The following is a 26,104-nucleotide window of genomic DNA, read 5'->3' on the forward strand; positions in this document are numbered from 1 at the left end:
GCTCTAATTTTGAAAAACTCAATTTGTAACCAGAAAACCCCTTTAAATTGGAACTGAGCTTCCAATTGTGTCTCTAAAAACTTTCAGTGCCTGTGCCATCTTTTTGTATTCTTTTCCTTCTTTGTGCAAGGACTGATCTGTTAACTCTTTGGACCTCTCACTTCCCTCACCCATTTCTATAACATGCAATCAAATGATAGTCAACAAAGCCCTAGCCAGTTCAGATAGGTTATATGTTTTATCTCAAGCACACCCGATGCAACTAATGAAGCCCTTGAATAGTTGAATCAGGTATGCTCGAGACAACACCTGCTTTGCAATTGTGTGTTCTTATGATGCATTCTATTCAAGGGGTTAAAATAATTCTGAGACTGCAGTAGTCATTAAAAGTGGTATTTTGAACTAAATCTGGAGAAACCATTTGTTATATCAGTTGCGTTGAGCTACTTAAACAGTTCTTGTTTGATTAGTTTTTGGCAAACAGCCGAAAGTTTCTACATTTGGCAAATAAACCTAATCTGCAATAGGGGTTGGATAATTTTGATTGCAACTGTATACAAATAAGGCTCTTTATGCAGCAACTCTTTCACTCCTTAACCCTTTCCAATCCACTGTCTGACAACTGAAGACATTCTGATTGAAGGCTGTACAGCTCCGATGTCAGCAGACGTCCGGCAGGGTATTCTTACTGTATATTACTGGCCGCTCTGTTGTTGGGGGCCTCTCCAGCATGTCCCATATTGCATTACTGGCTCTAGCCAGCAGATGGTGCCATTGTATAATGGCAGAAAGAGAAAGCCCCCTAGGAAACCCTAAATCCAAAATTGGATTGCAATGGGTGAATCTCTAGAGTGTGAGTGTTGCACTTTATCTCAAGGAGACCATATCGACGACATTTCTCTGTCAACTAACTTTTTTTTCACTTCAGTGTAAAGAAAACCATAAACTTTCATTAAAGTAACAAAAACGAAGCCTTAAGATAAATTTTTCAAAATATTTATTTTGAAAACGGATGTACAAATACTTGTAAGAACGAAGTCTAGGGGCATTTATAAAACAGCTCGTAGCAAAGAATGACAGAAGCTTAACCAGTCCTTCTAGAGTACAAACCAGTAAGAGTCATTGCTGACAAATTATTTCTTAAAACAGCCCAAAAAAAAAGGCAACACCAAAAAGAGCAAACCAGTCCAGGGGTCCTTTGTAAGACTCCGTACTGTGTATGTTCCCGCTTGGGTACAATGTACATTCACATGACAAATGGCTTGGTGAGCTCAGAGACTCTTTGCTTGCAGAACGCAGCTTTTGTTTAAGAACTTTATGTAACAAGGGAAAAAAAAATCTATATATAATACATTATTTTGTACAGTCCAGTCTTATTAAAAGAACCATTCAGATGAATATTGCCCCTAGCCTATGAAAGTTACATGGCACCAAACCAAGGTGCCATTGTGGCCTCACCGCTATTATAAAATATAAAATATTACAACTCCCTTGGATTTTTTTTTTTTCTTTCTTTCTCGGTTCGTATAAAGCAAGAGCATAATAAGCGAGGGAAGGGGAAAAAAAATCATTATGTGTCTGTACAGGGTCCCTTTGTGTTTTTCATCCTCAATAGCTGCTATTTTATAAGCTTTGAAATGTGTTTGAACTTGAAGAAAATCAATATTCTCTTTGTAAAAAGCATAGAGCTTAATGACATGAGAAAGAAGTGTTCTGTAAACACGATTAGCTTCCTTAGAGATCAGCAGGCTGTCCCTAAAAAGCCCATCATATGTGCTGTAATTGTGGAATTGACCAAGCCGGAGACGGCCTGTCCGGGACGGTTTTCTAATCTACATTACGGTTGGTTAAGGACGTGGCACAACCCCAAAAAGTTGTACAAAAAGTAAGAAAAACGTTTTTCACAGTTTTAAAACCCCTTTATTATCTCACAGGGGTTAATTCAAAACACAAAGTCCAAGTTAGAGCCAGGGATGCCATGCAGGGTCCATACGGCACAGGTTATCCAGACTGTTGGCGGCAGCTACTAATGTGTTGACTTTACTCTCGCCTCCGTCGAATTGGGCCAGATTGTGTAGCCGGGTCACGATGGCCGTGACGGCTTTCTGAACCAGTGAGACCAGCTGCTGGCTGTCCATGTTCTCGGGTTGCCCAGCCGGCGATAGTGGGGAAGAAGTGTCCTCTTGTGTCTTCTTGTGCCAGGCAATGATTTCATCCCTTAGAACGGTCTTCAGGATGCCGTCAACCTGAGCATGAGGGGGGAAAAAGGGATAATTACATTTGGCTGAGAATAACAGGTAAGGGAGATGAAGATTTGGCGTGCTGAACGGAGGCCGAGTTCTGCTAACCATTTCCTGACAACCAGAGCAGCCGCATAAAAATGAATATTGGAATTACTATAGGCACTGAAAGGTGCCCTTAAAGAGACAGTAACCTTTCAATGCAATCCAAACCGCCATTCATTTTATTTCCATCTCTAAATAATTAGTAGTGGATGTCAGAGAAGGAACAGGATTCGATCTGGCATCCAATTATCTCCTAAGGAAAATGAAATGGGCTTAAGTGTGCCTTTTGTAAGATTCGAATGACTGTAACATGCAATATAAATGCAAAGAGGCTCATGTGCAAAAGAAACTCCACTTAGCAGGAAAACAGGCAGCGAGCCTTGCAACAGTATGAGCTAGCCTACAGCTACTCCCAGCATGCAATATTAATAGGAGTATTGGGGTTTACTTCAAGAAGACCTGGTGCGATACTTAATCTACTGTGCACAGAGTTCTGCATCTTATGTTCTACCCTCCGTAATAAAATATATGAGCCAATGCCTCTGAATTGTAAAGCGGCTTCAATGGATTTGGCAGGAAGCGTTAGCAGCTGCTATGACTGGACGGCTCTGCTAATCGGACCAGACTTGTTCGTACAGAAGCATTCATCAGGAAGGAATTTGGGTAGAAACAAGATAATGTACAAGAAAATTATAATGGCTGCCTCTCGTGAATAAATTCCACCCTGCAGGGACCACCTATCCATTCTTTAGCTCTAACAAATTTGTAAAACTTGGGAAACTGATAGACAAAGGATGCCAAATCAACAGTCCAAAGACATTGGAATTAAAAATAAAAAAAGTCCCACTAGTTTAGAATTAGGTCCAAGTTTTTGCCCATAGGGGGCAGTGTTCTAGAAGCCAACAGTGGTATAGTCATTCTTCAGCAACATGAACTAAGTTTTTATCCTCCATTGCCATCATAGAAATCAACGCTAACATCACTGGGGGACGATATTTCTGCTTCTTGCGAAGTTTGACAGTTAAGTCCCAAACATGTAAAAGAATTCAGAATTATGCAAATTTTATAGTACCTTGAAATTTGGTTGTGCAAAGCAACGAGCAACTGCGATCATGGAAGCAGTCAGTGGACCCGACACTCCGATGGTTGTTAGAAACTCTGAAATATTCGGAGTGAGTCTGAATGGGACAGGGCGATTAGCATCCAAGTCTCCAGTGGCGTCGTTGATATCAAACCGAAAGTACGCAACATTCAGCTTTCCAGTGTCCTGCAAGTAAACGAGAAAGAAATTAAGAACAGAACATTCTGAGGGTCTGTCCGTTTTCCTGACATGTAGGTTTTATTGAATACTTGTGGTCACAATATAAAAAATAAATTCCCAGACATTTATATTCCTCAGTTATTCCTCCTGGAAATGTATGAATAAACTGACAACTCTGTTACCATTGCCCTTATGGATAAGGTGTCAGTCCATGTCAGCACTGATTGGAACGTGTCAGTGTGTAGGGATACAACTTTGCAGTTCCATTGTCAATTTATTCATACACTGACAGGAGGAATAAGAGGAAAGGCCCATATGTAATACAAAGTGCATATGGAATTAAACCAATCCCTTTGCTTCATTGCCCACTAAGAAAGCCAGCAACAGTTTGGAATATCAAGGAAGGAACATGGACTTAAGGGGAACCTTGTCGGGTCTTCTGCCCAGCAGCTGCCTTTACAGCTACATCCCCTTTTCCAACAGCCAACTCCATCCTTTTCTTCTTCTAGACCAGGAGAAGGTCTAGGAGAAGAAAAAGCACCTTGGCTCCCGATACTACTCTACTGTCAAGTGGGTGGTCTCCGCCGTCACATCTGAAGATAGGTCCTCTTTAAGCATTTTGCTTATTCCTATCCAGACATGGGGTTGAACCATAGCAGGAACATGCTGAGAGGTACTGGATAGATTTTGGACAGGCTGCTCTTTTCTAGGAGAATAAGCTTCTGTAGGAACACTACAATGCAAGGGTAGATTGTAGAAGCCATCAGCAGGGATAATCCAGGCACAGCTTCCTGTCCATACTACATCTAGCTGTGGGCTTTAGGCCTCATGTCCACGGGCAAAATTGAATTGCAGAATCTCCACGGGTTGCCCGCGCAGACGATCCGCAGTTCAGTATGCCCATAGACAATCATTTGACATCCGCAGGTAATTAAATACTTGCGGATGCCATTTTATCCCGGTGTGTGGTGTGGAACTTACGTGCGAGATAAAAATCACAGCATGCTCCATTTTCTGCGGAATGCCACACGGACGGCTTCCATTGAAGTCAATGGAAGCCATCCGATCCGCGGCACACCCGCAGCTGACACTGCGGACGTGCTGCAGATCCACGGGAAAGCAGGAGATTTTTAAAAAAAGCACTGTGCACACTCCACGGCGCAGAAGAAAATAAGATACGGCCAGGACAGAGAAGACCCGCACCGTATCTGGACAGGTGAGGAAATGTCCATGGTTGCGGGCACTTGGAATCCACTCGTGCCCGTGGGCATGAGGCGTTAGGCGGGATGCAGGACACAGGAATTTAAACAACAACAAAAAGATTATCCCTGTACCCTACACTAGACACAATACAGTGTAACAAGTTTTGCACAGATTGCACTTTAATCCCTTTGCACTCCACGACGTACATGTACATCAAGGTTAAGGCGAAATACTGTATATTTATGGCACGTGGTAGACACTCAGACTGCGCCAGCCGCAGCGGGAACCAGGTGTGACTGACAGTGGGAGTCCTGCCGCAATGGTTGGGATTGGTGAAAACACCGTTCCCTGCTAATAGCCCCTTGCATACCACAATCAATGTTGACTGTGGCATTTACGAGGTTAACAGAGGAAGGGCATTCCCTTCTGATAGTCAATGGCATCCAGGAAAAAAAAAAAAAAGGTAAAAAAACAACAAGTTCAAAATAGTAACAAAACTCACTTTTTTGTACACATTTTCAGTTTTTGCTTAAAAAAAACTAAACAAAGCACATTTGATCTTGCCACATAATGACCATCCAATAAATCGAACATACTTTTTATCCCGCTCAACAAACGTTATTTAAGAAAAAAAAGTTACACAACTGAGCCAAAAAGAATGCTTTTCTAATCCACTTAAAAACACAATAAAAGTGATAATAAAAAGTCATATGTACCCCTACATGGAACAATAAAAATGACCGCTCATCACGCAAAAAAAAGAAGAATGTGAACATATACAAATTCTGGGTCTTTGAATGCAGCAATGCAAAATAAAATAATCCTAAAAAAGGTTTTCATTGTGTAAAAGTTGAAAAACCTTAAAAAATCTAAGTGCTGACATCATTGTAGTCGTACCGACTTGCAGAAAAATGTTACTGTGTCAGTTATACTGCATGATAGATGGCCTAAAAAGAATTATGTGCTCATTTACCCAGCCCCCGACCCAAAATTAATAAAAGCTATACAATAAATGATATGCACGCCAAAATTGTAGCAGTAAAAACTACAGCTCCCCACACAGAGCACACGCTCATGAGGCCCTGTCGAGAGAAAACTAAACTTATGACTTTTGAAAAGTGGGATTAAAATCTCCCAAAACTCATCCCATCCTATAGGTCCAAATTCGTCCGTGTCCTTAATTAGAGCTTGTCTACGTCTTCATAACTTGGGTGTAGTGACAGGCGGCTGGCATTATCATTTACTGAGCTGCCAGACAGCACAAGAGCAATCTGCCTGAATAAGCAGATTTTACGATGATTTCAGGTCATTTGAACCTCAAAAAAAAATGTTGGGTTGTATATGAAAATGCTACCCTGTCATCGTATCATTCCGCTACACTAAGTCATTGTATGTTCATCTGATGCGATGTGCAAAGCAAACATCAATCTAATCCAAAGCACACAGTAAAAAGAAACTGCTGATACAGTCGGCCAGTAGCTGGCACTGAAAGGGTGAAGCCCGGCATGCAATTAAAGGAGGATTTGTATGGTCGTGTCCTGCTCGAGCGGTTTGATGAACGGTATAAAATGTGCTGCTTCTTCAAATACTCCACACACCTGTGCAATCTGCAGCATCTCGGGATTCAGCCTGTTCAAATGAAAGACAAATTCGGCAAAGCCGATCAAAGCCAGCTGAATGGTAAACATCTTCCGGAAGGTCCAGTAGTCGGTGGCGTTGGGGAAGGTGTGAAGAGCCCATTCCTTCAGCATGCTGCGCGGCACCATGTTACCCTGCACTTCCTTCAGGATGTCACGCAAGACCTAGAACAAATCAAAAGAGGATTCCCATTATTTCAGGCTACAGCCTTGGGTATAATCTAGATGCTTCAGAAGATGATTGATGGCTTTATAGCTGCTACCTTGAGAGCGAATGATGGAGATTGGCTATGTGATGTGCTTGTGAGAAATGCCTTCGCTGGGAAAAAAAGTTACGTTATCAGAAATATCACACGGCGGATGTTCCTACTTATTGCTTTATACATGGAATGAAAGCTCTTGTGCTTTATGTGTGGTGGACCGGAACTAGAGACGAAAGAGGTGGGAAATAAACAGAATATAGATGGGTACTGGCAGAAACCAGACATCGGCTACAAATTGTGACTCGCGAACAGCGGCGGTAATGGCAGACCTCACAAAGGAATGGCCGACCGTGTAATACATGACCCGGCTGTACCTGCTAGAGCGAGTGATACTCATCGTTGTTGACTCGCTTCACATGGGGTCAAGGCACAAACATCTCCTGAAGAGACAAATGTTGACTTGTATGTTCTCACAGAAACTGCCAGATCTGCTCCATACGTTGTCAGTAAAGGTTGAGGGATGGCGGTTGTCGTATCCCTTTCCCTAAACAGCTGGTGGTGGGAGGGGTGCTTCGTTTTAACAGCTAAAGTGGCTACTCATCCAAGCGCCAAAAAAGTCTGGTCAACTTGGCCATACAACATCTATATGAAGGGTTTATATGATAGGGTTGTTAACTCCTAGGAACTTTTGTTACTTCAAAGTCTTCAACTCGATTGGAAAATGCTGACATCATAGATTTTTTGATGCAGCTTATTGACATTGAGTGGAACCAATACGAGGTGCATTCAAGTACTAAGGTTTCCAATTTTTTTTCTAAACAAAATGACTTATTCCAGAAAGTTGAAAGTATTGTCACTACTTATTATTCTTCTCTTGAAAGTACACATTTTTCACGTTGATGTCATGATTACATGGCCGCTGTGAGTGCTTCGTTAGGGGTCTGTTTAACCCACTGAAAAAAAAAATGTATGAACATAGAGTGCGTCCTCCATCATCGGAAAAGGCCAAAAATCACCAGGTGCAAGGTAAGGAGAGTACGGAGCATGAGGAACCATTTCAAAATGGTTGTCATGAAGAAACCCCCAGAATAAGGGCCACCCGATGAGCAGTAGTGTTGTCTTGATAGATTCGTGGCACCCGCCTGGAGAAACCTTTCCACATCTTCAGGTCTTCACACAGGACGGTGTGCAAGGATTCTATAGAAATGCCAACTTCGCAGGTAATCTCTTCAATTGGCAGTACTTGTTCCACTCACACAATCATGGTGTGTGGCCGAGGTTCATTCAGTTAGTTCCTGCACGACGTTCAGCCTTCTTAGAACTATCACACCCATGAACGCACATTTTTCACCTTCATTACAGCTTCACCACATCTCACTCAACTAACTAATATCGATGGGTATCATTCCATGCGGGTCAAGTAAAAGGATGATTACAAACTGCTCTTGGAAAGTGGAGGTTTAATGTACTGAAAATGCTTCCCACTTCAGCCACTGCCTCACTCATCCCTGTAGGATGTACGCATCTTCTAAAATATGGCCCAGGTTCCGATTTGCTCCTGTTCCCAAGAAAAAAAATTAGGAGACCTTAGAACGTGAATGCACCTTGCTTACTCATTACTTGACAGCAATGTTTGAGGGGTGGTCCAACAGTCATATCCTTTTCCCAAAAGAGCTATAAGAACGAAGCTCTCACCGCTAAGGTGGAAACCTGCCCAAGCTCCAAAAAGTCTTGTCCTCTGAGCCATCCGGCATCTCGAAGAGGGTTCTCATGATATGCCTGAAGTGACCTGTTAAAGTATTCCATTGGCCAGAAAAAATTTTGACAAGGGACCTTTTGGCATAGCTAATTGGCATTGAGTGGAGCCAACAAATAGACTCATTAGCACATCTGTATCTTAAAGCTGTATCTGGAAGCCTCAAAGTGGCTTTCACTGGAGTCGGGTTCCCCGTTTAAGCCATTTGGATATTACATCTAACTGAAGGGTGGACAAACTGATGTGCACAATAAGTCAATCAAATCTAGGAGCCTGTAAGAGGTCAAGAAAGATGAGAAACTGCTCTTCAATAGCCAAAAAGAACATTTTATCCTCTAACGATCCATCTACCATGGTAGGGACCTTCTGTCCTCACCGGTGAGGATGCCACATTACTTAGATTGATCTAACTGTGCTCAATTTGATAGATCTTTCAAATCCAACTTGTGAAGCGCGCCGAAGCCTCGACCAGCTGCCTACCACATTATTTATAGAGGGTTCATAAACTGCAGGGGAATTATTAGCCGCAGAAAGTAGGTTATAGCCGAGATATACAGACCGACTGTTCCTTAAAATGTTCAAAGCGGGCAAGGCAACCTCCTCGAGATAATTAGAGAATAAAACCTTGTGCACTGGAAGCCATTTTTTCCTTTTTTATTATACAATCCATTTGCTTCAATTAGAGAAATTGCTTTCTTTATTGGATATTAACACTTCTGTCATATTAAACTCGAAGGTCTCATAACTCACTGGGGGCCGTGCATTAATCTGCTGTGTGTGGGGCGCTCGGACCAGGCGTGCTGCAGAATGATCATCCTTCAAACAGCAGCTTGATCCTGGTGCGACGTTGCTCAGCCGGGAAGACCTCTACACCAATTACTCTCATATCCGCTTACGGTAGCGGTGACCGAAGCAGATGTATACTGTGCACCGCCCTAGCGATCTTTACCTGGCCTCAGGCAGTCTCCATTGTAATACAAGCTCAGATAATCAGCAGAGTAATAGGGCCACAGCGCCAAACATATATCTGTGTCTGTGCCCGGTACTGCAGCTTAGTTCCATTGAAATTAATATGGTTGAGAAAGTGAAACAGCCCTTTCACTGTGTTGACTGATGAAGATCCTGGGGGTCACACGGACACTGATCAAGTACTGATGACCCATCTCAAGTATAGGTCACCAATATTTGATTGGCGTGGCGGGGGGGGGGGGGGGGGGGGGGGGAGTCATAACAAATTTTGGATTGACAGATTAAAAGGTTTCCCCCCCCACAAAACAAAGTTATTCACAGGTGACAGGATAGGAGATAACTATCGGATTGGTGGGGGTCCCAGTGGTTGGACCCTAGCTGATAAAATTGATTCATGATTGCTTATGCTTCCCGACATTCCTGAAGATTAAGTGACCTGGGGTTATACTGTGATGTTTAAGGGGGCATTCGTATTGGGAACTGAATGCGGTAATAATCACACATAAAACTGCATAGAAAAAAATAACATTCATTTTTGCTGTGCTTGTGACAAAAAAGGGAGACGGAGCAATACCTCTGCAGCGCCACCTATTGGAAGGCAGCATCCCTGCAAAAATTGCATGCAATGCAAAACCACAGCAAAACCGAACATGGTTTTCTTGATATGTTTTGGCTGCAGTGTGTACCACATCCATACAGTCCCATGTAAATGTAACCTAAGGGTTCCTTCACACTGGTGAGAAAATTGTGCGAGATGTGTGCGTTGCGAGACACACAAATCTCGTACAAATATGAAACCCATTCCTTTAAATGGATTCTATAACACTTGCGATGTTTCCCTGCATAGCAGCGCGTTGTGATGCGATACAGGAAACACATCACAGCATGTTCTACCTTTTTGCTATATCGCCCATTGTTTTCAATGGTGCCGGTGGCAGCTGCGCTAGCCCCATTGAAATCAATGGGAGAAGATCGTAAAACAGCCTGCGGGGCTGAAGGAATCCCCCACAGCAAGGAGAAAGAGGGAGGCGGAGCCACAGAGGATCTCCTAGAGATATCCCCATATTTGGAGAGATAGGGGGGTGGAGCGAGGCTAGAGATGAATCAATATGAGAACCCTCTCTAGCCCCACCTCCTGTCACCCCCCACTGTTGGTGGAAGCCCTCTAGTCCCGCTGACTATATCTCCAAATATGCGGAGATCTCTAGGAGATCCCCTGTAGCTCCACCTACCTCTCTCCTCGCTATGGGGATTCCTCCAGCCCAACAGGGATGCGAGGCTGCTTCTTTTTGAAAACGCCTTGCATCCAGGACGTTTCAGAAGCATTGCAGGAGCCCTACGTGTCCCCTTTTATTTATATATATATATATATATATATATATATATATATATACATACATATACACACACACACACACACACACACACTTCCATTAATCTGAAGGAGTTAAAGAAATGTCCTGCACATATGTATCGTATCTTGGAACAAATGACCATATGAACATCATAAAGCCCGGTCCAGCTGCTGCGAAGACTAAGCTTATTATCATTTTCCGTGGAGCTCATTTCCAGTGAAATGACATAGTTGCACGGCAGCGCATACCACAGGGTGATTAAGTCGGAGCAGGGTGCAGAATGGTTCGACAGTGCGGCTTCCAAATTCATTAATCACAGATCCCGTACCTGATGACTGGCCTGAGTCCCTCGTGCTTGAACTGTGGCCAATCTGTCATAGTAACGTGAAATAGGGTTGTCATGCTCGATGCCTTTCTTGGCACAGCGCTGCTTATAGATCTCCACCAAGGAGAGAGAAGAGGGATTATCTTCAACCAGACGCATCTGCGGTGAGACGGCCACGACACGGGGGACTGGAAATTATTGTTAGGAGAGGGAGAGAGGGGGAGAAATTTGATTAATGCAACACGATAGTAATGCAGACGTGGAGCAGCAAGCAACATTTTGTAAATATCTCAGCAGGGCCGAGAAATGAGGCTGCTTTCACACCTGCGTTAGGGTCAGTTCAGGGTTTCCGTCTGTCTGCTCCGTTTTTGGAGGAGAGAAGCTGAAATGAAACTGAACAAAACTAATCCTTTTTTCCCCCCATTGACTTCAATGTGGAAAAAAAAGATCAGTTTCTTGCCTTCAAAAGTGATGCAGAGACACGGAAACCCTGAACTGACCCTAACGCAGGGGTGACAGCAGCATTAGCTAAACCAATGACCAGCCTCTGACATCAGCTATGCATCATGGGAAATGTATTTAGTTTTTTTGAGATCAACATGACGTATCATTAGTACCAATTAATACTACTTTAGTAATACTACACTAGCATGCAGCCATCTATCAGCCATCAAAAGCAGGGTGACATTCCCTACTAGTTGAAATTACATTGTAGCCAGCCAGCATGAAGAGGTTCAGCCATCACTCCTGACACAAATGGTTATGTCCTATAGAATACATTTATTCTTAAAACTCTACATTAGGCCCCTCTGTTACTCCTCCTGGAAATAAATTACCTACTGTATATGACTATTCCCCTTGTCAATAGGGCTTGTCTCCAGTCTAATATTGGCAGCACTAATTTGGGCAGTCTATGGAACACAACCTATTGAGGAATTTATTGATATTCCTGCATGATTTCTGTGTGTGGCGAGATGCAGAAATCTGTAGCGTGTCCTATTTTTGGGCGATTTTTCTCTAACATAGCAGCAAAAAAAAACCACAAAACACTGCGCTCACATGTATGTGTGAGTTTCATGTGAGTGTGATGCGTTTTTGGTCTCATAGAAAATAATAGACAATTTTCCATATTTTTCCTGCAAAACGTATCAAATTTGCATTGTGATATCATACTGATACGGCACTCGCCCACAAATACACCCATGTAAATGCCCCTTACCAGGAGAATGAAAATATTCTGCTGTCAATTTATTCATACATTTCCAGGAAGAACAACAAAAGGAAAGGCCCATATGTAAGACGGACAATAGCATATAGAGTGTAAACAGATTACCCTTGTCAACGCCCTAAACACTGACATTGTTACCACTAATTGGATAGTGTTAAACTGTAAAGATTGTGCCCTATTGAAAAAGGGGAATGATAAGGTGCATGTATTCATACATTTCCAGGAAGACCAACAGAGGAATGACTTAAGTATCTATTTCAGTAAATACTCCTTTATTCTTTCTGAAATTAGAATGCTGAAGCTTGGAAAGGTCATCAATAGCATAACGGCAGGGGCCGGCCAATCAGCTGATAAGAGCTGCTGTCAGAGGACAGGAAGACTCACAATGCTGTCAGTTCGGCAGTGACCTGGTTTGGTATTGCGTCTCTCTTTCATTCACTTCTATGGGAAAGAGGTGCAATTCCAAAAGCGGGCCACTGCTGAATGGATAGCGCTATGAGCTTTCTAGCTGGCCGACAGCAGCTCATCGGCAGGAATACCGAGTAGCAGAACCCCACTGACCCGCTATTGATGACCAGTCCAACGTAGAGGTCATCAAGCGTGTTCCCTGGAAAACCCCTTTAATGAAGGTGGGCCATGACCTTACATACTTAGTGCTGACAGTATCAGACTGTGTAGGGAAGCAACAAATTGACAAGGAGGATGGAAGCACCCAGTTGTTAATTTTTTCATACATTTCCAGGAGGAATAACAGAGGAATTGTGCAATGCATAACTGTAAGGGTATTTCACATGACGTGTATTCTGCAGTAGAAAAAAAATATCACTGTTTACTACTGAACTGAATCGAAGGGATGAAATCTGCTGCAGATCCGCATCATTTGGTGCATCGAAAAATCCGCAGCAAGTCAGCTACTTCAAAAACCTACACTAAAAAATAAAAGTGCCCCAGAATTGTTATTTCTTGGGGAATTCAAGTATTTAGTAAAACAGACATGGCAGGTGAGCTGACAGCTCCAATTTACTACTTCCAGCACACTAGCCCTGCGCCATGCCCCTTGCAGGGATGGCAGAAATTATATTTTGCTTATTCAGCATTCCAAATACATCAAACTACAGAGCATCGCACAGGGCATCGCCACCGCGGAATCATTATGGAAATCAGTTGAAAAGGAGAGAAAAGTGGAATTGCTGCTAAACAGCCTAACATTTCCAGAACAGCAGCTTTCTTGGCCGTTTTGCATGAAAATCCTCGTTAGGCGTGTAAGTCACCTGCACATAATGAGCACGTGGCGCTACATACACTGATGGGACACTATGTGCTACGGAGCAATGTGGAGTCTAGGAGGAGGGTGATGGCCGTGTAGCTCCACAAGCATTGCTGAAAAAGCATTTTGGTTGAATGGATTAGAAAACCCATTTCCAATTAGTCTATCAGGAAACTGCGATCTAATGGGGACGCGTCCTCAGTTACAGGGGGTGTCCCACTAAATGAAGTTGTCCCTATGTACAGGATAAGGGAGAAGCATCTGATTAGTGGGGGTATGGCTGCCCCGCCGCTCATTTCAAGGGGTTTGTTGGAGATAAATAGTGTGCAGGCGTGACCACCGCTGCATTCATTTTGGGACCTTCAGGACCCCTGTTATCGTAATCAGTGTAGGTCCCAGCGTTCTAAACACCTATTTACATGCAAAGATAATCTTTCATACGACTTAAAGTTTTAGCGATCGTTTTGCATAAAGTGTTAATGGTCACTAATGTCCATTAACACTTTATCAGCTTCACTAGCATGTAAAAGAGCCTCCGGGAACTGTTTGGAGAGCACAACATGTGGTCTGAGCTCTGCACGCAGCTCCATCGTTCTCGCTATGGTGTAATCGATGTAATCTCTGACTCCCGTGCAGAACACAAGAGTGCATGCGGTCCCTGTTATCTCTCTCCGGCTGAACTATGAATTTTAAGCTCACCTAAAAATCATCGTTAAGTCGAAGAGTGAACGATAGAAGTGTTTACACACAACAATTATCACTCATATACCATCGTTTGAACAAATTTTGAGTGATAATCGTTGGTTGTAAATAGGCCTTTACTCCCCCGATTAGATACTTATCTATTCTGTCGACAAGTGATAAGTTAATTACATGAGATTACCTACTATTAGTGACTCAGTGGAGATGGACTACAATGCAAATTTCTTGCTCTGAAGGACTTAATTTGCCTGTGCATGACATGGATAGTCCATTGACTTCTATGGGAACTGAGTAATGCTTTATTCCCCCTCCAATCAAGCTGAGTGCACATATGTGGGGAAGGAATAGCTGAACATTTTAAAAGGGTATTCTGGACTCTTGCAATGGATTAACCATCCTCAGGATAGGCCATCAATAGTTGATTGGCAGGAGTCCGCCACTCAGGATGCCCGCTGATTCTTCAGCCCGCTGTCAGTACAGCGAGGACGAACGTTGTCATCAGTGGTCAGGGATGGAAGTGGAATAAAGACTTTGCTCTTATCAAAATCAATGGGAGCGATTCCTCCTATTACACTTCCGGCTTCTCGTTGTGGTCAGAGCTAGAAGTGTAATAGGAGGAATCACTCACATTGATTTCAATGGGAGAGAAGCCTTTTTTTACACTTGTTGCTTTGACCACACTAATAAAGAGCCGAAGGATCAGCTGATTGGTGGATCCCCTGCTTATGACCTATTCTGAGGATGGTTCATCAATAGTAAATGTCCGGTATACCCCTTTAAGTATATTGCCAGCTGAACGCTTGTTCGTCCGACAATTATTCCTCCTCACCGCTCCCCATGCACGCTCACCGGACATGTATGGGTATAAACCACCAATAAACTTTTGGCTGTAGCTTAGCTCCTGCGAGAAGTGAAACATACCCGATACTTCTTACCCCCAATATCTGCCATCAGTTGGAAGTCCCCACAGATGGATGCCCAGTGCCGCCAAAACTGGTGCGTTCATCTGACATTCATCTACTGTGGATGAGGTTCTTTAGATAGCGAAAATCCTCTAATCCCCCGACGGGAGTCTCTGCACTAAAAGTGAAGTTTGTACCGATGATTCCTATGGTGGTGACACACTCCAGGTATCTGGTATCCCAAAAGATGTGGCATGTAATGGCTTATCCGAAGCGTCAGACAGGGTGTGACATTACACAGCCCGGCCGGCCGCCTTAAGGGACCACCAAACACCTTGGCTGGAGAATGAAGTGCAGCTGGGGCTGAGCAGGTACAGACGGTCATCAGGAGATTACTGCTGGCATTAGGAGATTAGAGGTGCCGTTCCATCGTCTCACATAATCCATGATAAATATTTACCTGGAGCGGGCTTACCGAGCAGACAGAACAATGAATGTGCAGCCGAGTTCATCAACAACTTCCAGGGACACAACTAATATCCAGTACTATACAGCGCTCCTTCCCTTTAATAAGCATCCAAGGGCATAACCGGCTTCCAGAGGATTTCATTAACCACTCTGGGGTCAACGATTGGGCATCTGTTATACAGTTTATACAAGGAAATCATTTGTAGAACTCTGCAGATACAAGACATTACTCTCCTTGTTCCGAGTTCCAGGCTGCATTATAGCTCAGAGCTGCACTTGCAACTCTAAGGGCTCATGTCCACGGGCAAAATGAGATTTAAAATCCGCAGCGGATCTCCCGCGCACGGATCCGCACCCCATAGGGATGCATTGACCACCCGCGGGTACATAAATACCCGCGGATCGTCAATAAAAGTGATTTAAAAAAAAATGGAGCATGAAAAAATCTGGACCATGCTCCATTTTCATGCGGGTCTCCCGCGGGGACGGCTCCCGCGGGCTTCTATTGAAGCCTATGGAAGCCGTCCGGATCCGCGGGAGACCAAAAATAGGAATTTAAAAGAATTACTCACCCGGAGCGGGCGCTGAAGGTCTTCTCTTCCTCACGGCCGCATCTCCCTTGCTTCGGCTCGGCGGATGTGCCCGGCGCATGCGCGCGGCACGTCGACGACGTGCCGCCGGCGTCAGGAATTCATCCGCCGGCCGAAAATGAAGATCCGGCCGGGAGGAAGAGCAGAGCTTCGCCGCCCGCTACGGAAAGGTAAATGCTTTTAAATTGCTATTTTCAGCGCTCATGTCCGCGGGGCAGGAGGGACCCGCTGCAGATTCTACATGTAGAATCTGCAGCGGATCTGATTTTCCCCGTGGACATGAGGCCTAAGGGCTCATGTCCACGGGCAAAATGAGATTTAAAATCCGCAGCGGATCTCCCGCACGCGGATCCGCACCCCATAGGGATGCATTGACCACCCGCGGGTAGATAAATACCCGCGGATCGTCAATAAAAGGGATTTAAAAAAAAATGGAGCATGAAAAAATCTGGACCATGCTCCATTTTCATGCGGGTCTCCCGCGGGGACGGCTCCCGCGGGCTTCTATTGAAGCCTATGGAAGCCGTCCGGATCCGCGGGAGACCTAAAATAGGAATTTAAAGAATTTACTCACCCGCAGCGGACCGGGAAGCTCTTCTCTTCCTCACGGCCGCATCTCCCTTGCTTCGGCTCGGCGGATGTGCCCGGCGCATGCGCGCGGCACGTCGACGACGTGCCGGCGACGTGCCGCCGGCGTAAGGAATTCATCCGACGGCCGAAAAAGAAGATCCGGCCGTGAGGAAGAGCAGAGCTTCGCCGCCCGCTACGGATAGGTAAATTCTTATTTATTGTTATTTTCAGCGCTCATGTCCGCGGGGCAGGCGGGACCCGCTGCAGATTCTACATGTAGAATCCGTAGCGGGCCCGATTTTCCCCGTGGACATGAGGCCTAAAGGCTTCAGAGCTGAACTCACCCAAATTTTTTGCTTCCTCCTCTCGGCCTGCACAGTTTGCTCTAGCGATTTGCATTCTGGGAAGTATAGCCTTAGGGCCCTTTTACACTAAATGATTTTAAAAAATCATTGGATTGTGTAAATTTGAACGATAATCGTTCAGTGTAAACTAGGCCAACAAATGAACGATGAATTTCTTCGCTTCTCGTTCGTTTTATGCAGATGTAAAAATAATCGTTAGCACGTCGTTGATCATGAAAGGCGATCGTTTAGTCGTTTGTACTCATCGCTACAGTGAAAGACTGATTGACTTACAAATGAACAAATCATCTAGCTGTATAAACAGGCTGTCAGAGCGAATGAATGAACTCTAATGGCTCCTGTGAATAACAAACCGTTCCGTGTAGAGGAGCCTCTAATCCAGTTGCTGTACGGTAATCTGACACAGGAAGACTACGGGCTTATTCACATGGATGACTTTTGCATCCAAGGTTGAAACTGACAGAACTCAGACCCATTAACCCTTTCCCGCTCCTGGGCGTAAGTTTACGCCCTGGCAGTGGGGTACTTCCAGCAACAGGGCGCAAACTTATGTCCTGGGGATAGCGCGAGATCATAAGCGATCATGAGATCATAAGCCGGTCTCCCGCTGCAACAGCTGTTAACCCCTTCCCTGCCGCGGTCTATGTAGATAAGGGTTCACAGAGGGTGCGCACACTCCCTCTGTGCTGTTGCCGGGCTCTCGCTGGTTGACGGATATCAGCGTCCTGTATTGCCCTTGCCCATTATTGTTGTAATAAGCGATCAGGCATTGCAGGAGAGAAGCCCTGCAATGCCTTATCACAGCGATCATCGATGGTATGGTGTTAAGTCCCCCAGAGGAACACAAATAGTGTAAACAAAAAGATCAAAATAATGTTTTAAAAAAAACCTTTTTTAGGTGTTTTTTCTCATATTGGCATAAAAAAAATTAAATCCCACATATTTGGCATTGTCGTGTCCGTAACTATGGGTACAATAGGTTGCACATGCTTTTTATCCTGCACGGCAAAAAGCGTAAAAAAAAACGCTAAACAACTGCATTTTGCCTCCCAAAAAACACAATAAAAGTGATCAAAAAAGCAGTATGTACCCCAAAATGGTACCGATAAAAACTATAGCAAAAAATAAGCCCTCACAGAGCTCGGTCCAAGGAAACATAAAAAAGTTACAGGACTTTCAATGCAGTGATTTAGAAAAAAAAAAGATTTCCAAAAAAAAGGTTTTTATTGCAGAAACGTGGAAAAACCTAAAAAAAAATATAAGAATTTTAGTATCATCGTTATTGTACCGGCCCACAGAAAAAAATATATTGTGTCATTTATGCTGCATGGTTAACACTGTAAAAAAAATGTATGGCAGTACCCAAAGACGGCACCATCAAAACTACAGTTCGCCACGCAAAAGACAAGCCCTTATACGTCCGGAAAAATAAAAAAAGTTATGGCTTATGAAAAGTTTAGATGAAAATCAGCCAAAAATCGTTGTGTTCTTACGCCCAAAATAGGCCATGTCATTAAGGGGTTAAAGTCAATGTGTCCATTCACATGTGCAAAACCAAAAAAAAAAATACTGCATGTCCTATTATGATGAGATTCTCAGACCAGAATCACCCATTCAAGTGAATGGGTGTGTGAAATAAAAAGGAATGCACTTGTATGCCATGCGCGTGCGTTCAGTTTCTTATTTCACGCACCCATTGACTTCAATGGTAATTTGAAATTACAGCAATTTTGGCCACCTTCCATTTTTTCTCAGCTGCGTGAAAAATAGATTGCGCTCGGATGACACTTGCACAAACGCAAGAACTGAACAAAAGCAGATCTACAATGCACATACACCTGCAGTGAAATCGGTCCGCACGTCACTGTCCAACATCACACTGGTCCATGCGAATAAGGGATCACTGAAGCACTGCACTGTATGGAAGCCCAACTAAGGGGACTTTACACAGGCCAATAATTGCCCAAGCAATCATTCCAAAGAGCAATCACAGGCGACTGTCGTCCCAGACAAACATGAGACCTGACAGGTGAGCGAGAAATGATCACTTGGCAGTCACTTGGTTTTTGGCTCACCTAAAAACCAAGCAACTGTCCTCTGTTTAAACAGGCAGTCGCTCATCTATGAAACTGCCTGATGACTCTGAATGGAAGCGAAAGAGATCTCTGGAGCGCTCGGTCTGCATCCAGTGAACAATCAGTGCTCCAGTGTGAACGCACTGGAGCAATACACATTGGGGCGGTGGTTGGGCCCTTAAGTGTCCAACAGTTTTCCTGTCTACAAGTACCCTACGTTCATAGGGTGGGTCTGAAACAGGAGTTTGCTCTGTGGGTTGGAAGCACTTACTGTGTATGTATGGCTGAAATATCATGCAGATTATTTCAATACGTAAATTGGTGTTAAAGTAGGACCTGCCCATTATGAAGCCCATACACGTGGTTTGTGCAATGTGGCCAGGAACGGCACGTGGTTTCGAATCAAATTGCCATAAATTTGGCCGCTTCGCCTGTACTAGCCGCTTGGTTGAAAACAAAGCAAAGCAGAGACAATTCAGCAAAAAAATCACCATGTGTATAGACAATTTTAAAGAGACATTCCCTAAATTGACTTATCACCTACACAGGATAGGGCATAAAAACCTGCTCGGAGAGGGTTGCATTGCTAGAACCCCCATTGATCCTGAGAACAGGGAGCTCTTGTTGCTCTGTTTTCTTACTGCACCCCTTCCAATAAAGAGGAGCATTAATGGGATAGCAGCTAACTACGCGAGGTGCTACTTCATTCAACTCTACGAGGCTGCGGGGGATAGTTAAGTGCTTGTACTCTGCCATCCCCAACAGTCCCAATTAAATGAATGGAGCAGCCGTGCACATGCTCCCATCTCACTCTGGGGGGTCCAATGAGGAAAATAAGGGGAACACGGGCTCCCTGTTCTAGGAATCGACAGGCATCAGTGGCGAAAACCCCCGCCAGGCAGACTTATCACCTAACCCATTCACTTTCATAAACGTCTTATGTTCACATGTTCCAAAGTGCCGAGGACATGCGATAAACCTCCCAGAGAGGCTTTTAAAGGGCACACCATGGAGGGGCTGCTGATACTTGTAGTGTGACCTCTGTGTAACTACACACTGCGGATGCAATCCAATGAAAACCAGCAAGGTTCCTTCTTAATTCTAATTGTGAACATTAAATATCTGTCCCTTCATTACACGTAGTACCTTAAGGGGCGTCATGATTTCAAAGTGCCGCAATGGCGGACACACAGGTTAAGGGCCAAGCAATGACGGCAAATGTGACACAGTAAGAATAAAAGGGGTTAATTAAGGGCTCTAATCCAAAACGCAGTTGTTGGGAGATGAGAGGAGAAAGTCTTGATTAAATGGCTGGAGATGTGCTATCTCTCTGATAATTACAGGCTCATTAGCACAATGTGTGTCACGTGCCGTCTCTTCATTAGTCAGCCGGATCTCGCATTCTCTTTCCAGTTAACTCGAGCAGGGGGTTTGAAAATAAGCATGTCTGTAGATGGGCTCGGGCTCATAATGGAATAAATAACCCCACATGAGCTCGAGCACCATCCATAATTTATTAACAATAAATGCAGACGAGGAGACGTTGGGAGAAGAGGCTGTTATGTGCATCTCCGGCTACACACTTCACTCCGTGCCGCAAAAACATGTTGTGACGCCATCTCCGTCAATGGCAGCGGGAGATGTGTCACTGATCAAGCAGACTTGTGTGGTGCGCCAGGCTGCTGTTCGTGCCCCTGCTCTATTAACCCCTTAAGGATGCAGTTATATTCCCCCCTCCCGCCCTTTAAAAGGGCCACTCCAGGACTCTTTTTTTCCATTCATTCATTATGTAGCCATCATCCTCCCAATGTTGATAATTGGCTACTTATTCCTTTTGTCTGAAGCTCCTGGCGTCGTCCTCCTCTGGTGGACATGTGATCTCGATTCTGACCAGCTCAAATCTACTTGGGGGTTATTATTATATGAATGGTTAGTGGAATTTAAAGGGTTAACAGCGGTGATCAGAGTGAGCGCTGATCGCTGCTACTGTGGCTGGGTGTCAGCTGTCAAAGACTGATTACACTGGCCATGTATGGAGTGGGCTCGGCTCACGGTCCTGCTTCATACAAACCCTGCGCACACAGGATATACATATATATGTCCCGGGGTGATAAGGGGTTAAACTCATTAGTAGAGCAATTCTTCCTGCTTGCTGCCACATCTAAAGATTACTCTTATCTGCTAAAGCAATACAATAGGATCTGCTGGGTAGGACTAAACTGACTTGCCCAAGAGATGATTGATACCAGTAACTGCACTCTATGTATGACAGACATTAAACCTTTGCAATCCAATTTTGGATTCAAGGTTTCCTAGGGAGCTTTCTCTTTCTGCCATTATACAATGGTGCCATCTGCTGGCTAGAGCGAGTACTGCAGTATGGGACATGCTGGAGAGGCGCCCCAACAACAGAGCTGCCAATAATCTACAGTAACAATACCCTGCCGGATGTCTTCCGACATCGAAGCTGTATAGCCTTCAATCAGAATGTCTTTAGACGTCAGACAGTGAATTGGAAAGGGTTAAAATAAGACGATCGGTGAGATCCTCCTAGCTGACACTTGCAATATACCGCTAATTGTCGAGCTGAAGTTGGAAGCCTGACAATTAATGGTGAATTGTGAGCCTTAGCGGCACGTGTACTAGCACCCTAATGGAGTTATACTAGTGGACCAACTAAACGGCTCCCTCAAAGTGTCAAGTGGATGAAATATAGCTGTTGGGGAGTCGTATGATGAGGGCTTCCTGGAAAGCATGTGAGATGCTCCCCCTTTTTTTCCCACCTAACTAGCATACATGAGTGATGTAATGAACCATGTGACTGGGCATATGGCATAAAAGGCTGGGTTCATACGCTTTCATGACGGGCTTCCAAGTCCTTGGGGTCAAAGGAGCAGTGGTGCACACCTGTGATCACTGCAGCATTCACTTCTGTGGGACTGACAGATCGCGAAGAGCAGCGCTCCGCTATACCTATAGACAGCGAACGCAGCAGTGGTCACACATGTGCACCGCCACTACATTGACTAGCAAGACTACAGGACTTCCAGTCTCGTAATCTCCGAGGTGTCGGCAGTCAGACCCTAGCAAATCAAGAATTTATTACCTATGCATGGGTTTGGAGAAGGGAGGTACTAGAAAACAACCCTTTCTGGGGGTCGCGGTACATCTGAAGAGTCAAGAAAACAACCATTCATACATTCTTCAAATAGGAAGTATCTACTCACCAGTAAAGAAGAGATGGCGCTTTGTGGTCTCTTTTCTCTTTTCTAGACAAGGATTGAGGAGGCGCAGCAGCTGTAAGACCCGCTCCTCTCTCCGCGACTCTGTCAGACAGGCATCGTTCATGACCAGGTAGGGGTAAATCTTTCCATTGTGGCCTCGGATGTAGAGTCTTCTGGCCGCAGTATTGTGCTTCTGGACGATTTCCACTCTAGGCATGAACCTTTAGAAGACGACAAGTAGATATTATTATCAATATGGCCAACAGGATGGAGATCTCAGAGGAGATCCAGAACATCTTAAAAGTGCATCTATGTTGCAGTTTTCCTGGAGGCAATTTAATTTGTGCAAGGATTGCAACTTTTTCAGCATTATCCAAAAAACACCAGTAAGGAAGGTGCCTCCCTTTAGATCAAGGCTAACTTCCTAGAAGTGCGGATTTGCATCTTAAAGGGTTAAAGTGCCAGACTGGTGATGAAACAGCAGGGATGACAGGTTTAGTTTTCTTGGTTTCAGAGTCCAATCAGCAAAATGAGGAGAAGCTCTTGTTCTCTGTGAAGGGGAAGGTGCTTGGAAGACTGACGCTCTGCCAAGTTGTAAATGTATGCTCGCTGGTAATCAGCGTGATGGGGAAAGTGATGCCGCAGCTGAAAAACGTTCCAGCTTAAATCTCTTCCTTGGTCTTAACTTCAGATAAATACCATCTCCAATGCTGCTATTTCTTATTTTACGTCAGGCCCCTATTATCTGTAAGCGCCGATACTCTAAGTGAGATCTGGGAGCCGGCCAGTATTAGGACACCCATAGATAGAGGCTGACAGCGGCTTCATAGATGGATTGTGGTTGCTGGAAGTCCTTTATGTATCAAACTGTACTAGTCTGTAAATGGTCTCAGAATTAGCCAAAGTTCATTACTGACCTACTGGAAGAGATGCAATACTTGGGCCTACCCTCCCATATGAAGACAATCTGGTATCCTTTGAAAACCTACAAGATGCACAAGACATCAGGAAATCTTGCAGCAAATTTCCAAAGAATATTTTTTCTCTTTCTTTTTGCACAGCAGCAAATCTGCACCAAAATCTTAATGATCTGGTGTGGATTTGTCACTTCTATGGGACAGATGGAGATTGACACACTTGGCAATCTTCCCCCATTTCATAAATGTGAATGAAGTATCAAGCACAACTGCTCCATTTACATGGGGGCATTTAGATGTGCCAGTCTCTGGATTGCTGGGGGTTCCAACAGTCAGACCCCCAATGATCATTTATCTTCCACATTGTAGATAGGATAAAAGTGTCCTTAATGGGAAATCCCCTTTAAAGCATACCCGAATTTTTAACAAGTTTTCTAAAGCACACCAGGTTCTCCTTACCGTCTCACTTGCCATAGTTTGCACAGTTTATTTTTCTAAGTTCTGATTTTCAAGTCGTCTTACCCATTTTTCTGCTATCCTGCTGTTTGCAATCCACTCTCAAGCAGGGGGAATGTCACAAGCATATCATTCTGCCAGTAGTTCACTGTTCTGTACATCCTTTCCCTCATTTCCCCTGCTGTATTGATTGTCTATAGTCCAATCATCAGGAAGGCAGTATCTGAATGCCCACCCCTCTGCTGTCCCAGGAGGATTGTAGGAATTGGGCAATCAGATACAATCCGTCCAATTGCTAATTAAATCCAAAGTAATGTACACACACACACACACACACACACACACACACACACGTGCTGTAACAGCAGGAGACAGAGATTGTGGATATCCTTATCATAGCATCTGCAGATCTGACAGCCTGTAAAGACACCCCCACTCCCATGTTTTAGCATCTCAGCAACTACAGAAACTCAGTACCTAAAAACAGGCAGTGGATTTGCAGAAAGGCTGGAAGGGAGAACCCCTAATGGCAGCCACTTCAAGCTCGATTTACAGTGGTAAAACCAACTTCTTAAGATAAGATAGATCAGACACACAGGCTATTACAAAAGCATAAACTGTCTAAAAAGTAAGATGTCACTGTATGAGGGCTTGTTTTTTGCGGGACGAGTTGTATTTTTCAATGGTGCTATTTAACCCCTTGAGTGGCAGGTTTCCTACCACCCTGTCGTGCCCACCAGGGCAGGTTTTTTAAAATGGTCTAATCATTGAATTTCAACTAGTTTTGCAGTTGCGTCTCAAGAGCCATAACTTTTTCATTTTTCCATTGACATGGCCATATGAGGGCTTGTTTTTTGCGGGACAAGTTGTGATTTTTTAAACAGGGGGGAGGAAAAAAAGAAATGGGGAAAAAAGAAAAAAAGGGGCCATGTCATTAAGGGATTAAATAAGTATTAACTTCCTTCTCTGGGTCATTACGACGCACACGGATACCACATGTGTGATTGTATTCTTGATTTTTTACAAAGTAAAGGGAGACAAGTGTTTTTTTTATTTTTTAAAATTATTTTTTTTTTTGTCCCTTTAGGAGACTTCCACAGGGACCCATTAGGACCCCTGATCACATTCCGGGGGTCCGATGGTGACAGCCCTTCACATGCTGCAGTGACAGCCTTTTACATGCTGCAGTCACATAGACTGCAGCATGTAAAGGGTTAACACAGCAGAGATCAGAGGTTTTCTCTGATCTCTGCTGTAAGAGCAGGTACCTAGCTGTCCTCTGACAGCTAACAACCAGCTCTCCCTGCCACAGAGACCATCGGCTTGCTTCTGACAAGCCGATGGTCTCTATGGCAACCTGTAAACAAAGCAGGACATTGCCGACATGTCGGCAATATCTTCTGCTGGTTTTTCAAAGCCCTTGCACTGCTCTGTGTGGGTCTGTGCAGGCAGAGCACACAGTCACAGCTTGTGGCATTGTGCTCTGCAGCTCCCATAGTGATACATAGCCCGGAAATCTTCCGTGCTATGTTGCTATGAGCAGTGGAGCTCGTCCCCGGAAATTTTCCGGGCGTGCCACTCAAGGGGTTAAAGTGCCATATAATGTACTGAAAAACTAAAAAAAAAAAATCTAAGTGGAGTAAAATGAAAAAAAAACCACGACATTTCGCCATCTTTTAGTGCGTCGTTTCTACGGTGCACAAACGGCAGCAAAAGCGACATGATAACTTTATTCTATGGGTCAGTACTAGAGATGAGCGAGCGTACTCGGATAAGCACTACTCGCTCGAGTAATTTGCTTTATCCGAGTATCGCTGTGCTCGTCCCTGAAGATTCGGGTGCCGGCACGGAGCGGGGAGCTGCAGGGGAGAGCGGGGAGGAACGGAGGTAAGATCTTTCTCTCCTTCTCTCCCGCCCGCTCTCCCCTGCTCCCCGCTGCGACTCACCTGTCAGCCGCAGCGGCACCCGAATCTTCAGACCCGAGCACAGCGATACTCGGATAAGGCAAATTATTCGAGCGAGTAGTGCTTATCCGAGTACGCTCGCTCATCTCTAGTCAGTACGATTACTACGATACCAAACTTGTATAGATTTTTTCTTACTATGCTACTCTTTTTTTTTTTCCAAAGACATTTAATTTTTTTCAATTACTTTCTGCGGTCATCTTCTGCACGCAATAACTTTTTTATTTTTCCGTCGACGTAGTTGAGCAAGGGCTAATTTTTTGCGGTATGTCCTGTAGTTTCCGATAATATCAATCTGGAATACATACAACTTTTTATTGCGCTTTTTCTGAGAGACAGGGTAACTAAAAAAGTGCATTTCTGGCGTCCTTTATTTTTTTTC

General features: G+C 44.3%; 1 protein-coding gene across 2 annotated transcripts in view; it reads right to left on the bottom strand.

Annotated features, from left to right (window-relative positions):
- Positions 1-980: 980 nt before the first annotated feature.
- The window catches only part of TRRAP (transformation/transcription domain associated protein), a 157,018-nt gene continuing 131,894 nt past the window's right edge, over positions 981-26,104 (bottom strand). For both annotated transcript variants that reach the window (XM_066576375.1, XM_066576374.1), the window contains exons 67-71: positions 22,389-22,606; positions 10,998-11,182; positions 6,348-6,551; positions 3,358-3,552; positions 981-2,246 (exon numbers count right to left, since the gene is read on the bottom strand). In XM_066576375.1, coding sequence (XP_066432472.1) covers positions 1,962-2,246; positions 3,358-3,552; positions 6,348-6,551; positions 10,998-11,182; positions 22,389-22,606 — 1,087 coding nt within the window. In that variant the 3' untranslated portion in view covers positions 981-1,961. The remainder of the gene's footprint in view (positions 2,247-3,357; positions 3,553-6,347; positions 6,552-10,997; positions 11,183-22,388; positions 22,607-26,104) is intronic.

This window comes from Eleutherodactylus coqui, chromosome 8 (genome assembly GCF_035609145.1).
Source record: "Eleutherodactylus coqui strain aEleCoq1 chromosome 8, aEleCoq1.hap1, whole genome shotgun sequence".
Taxonomy (NCBI): domain Eukaryota; kingdom Metazoa; phylum Chordata; class Amphibia; order Anura; family Eleutherodactylidae; genus Eleutherodactylus; species Eleutherodactylus coqui.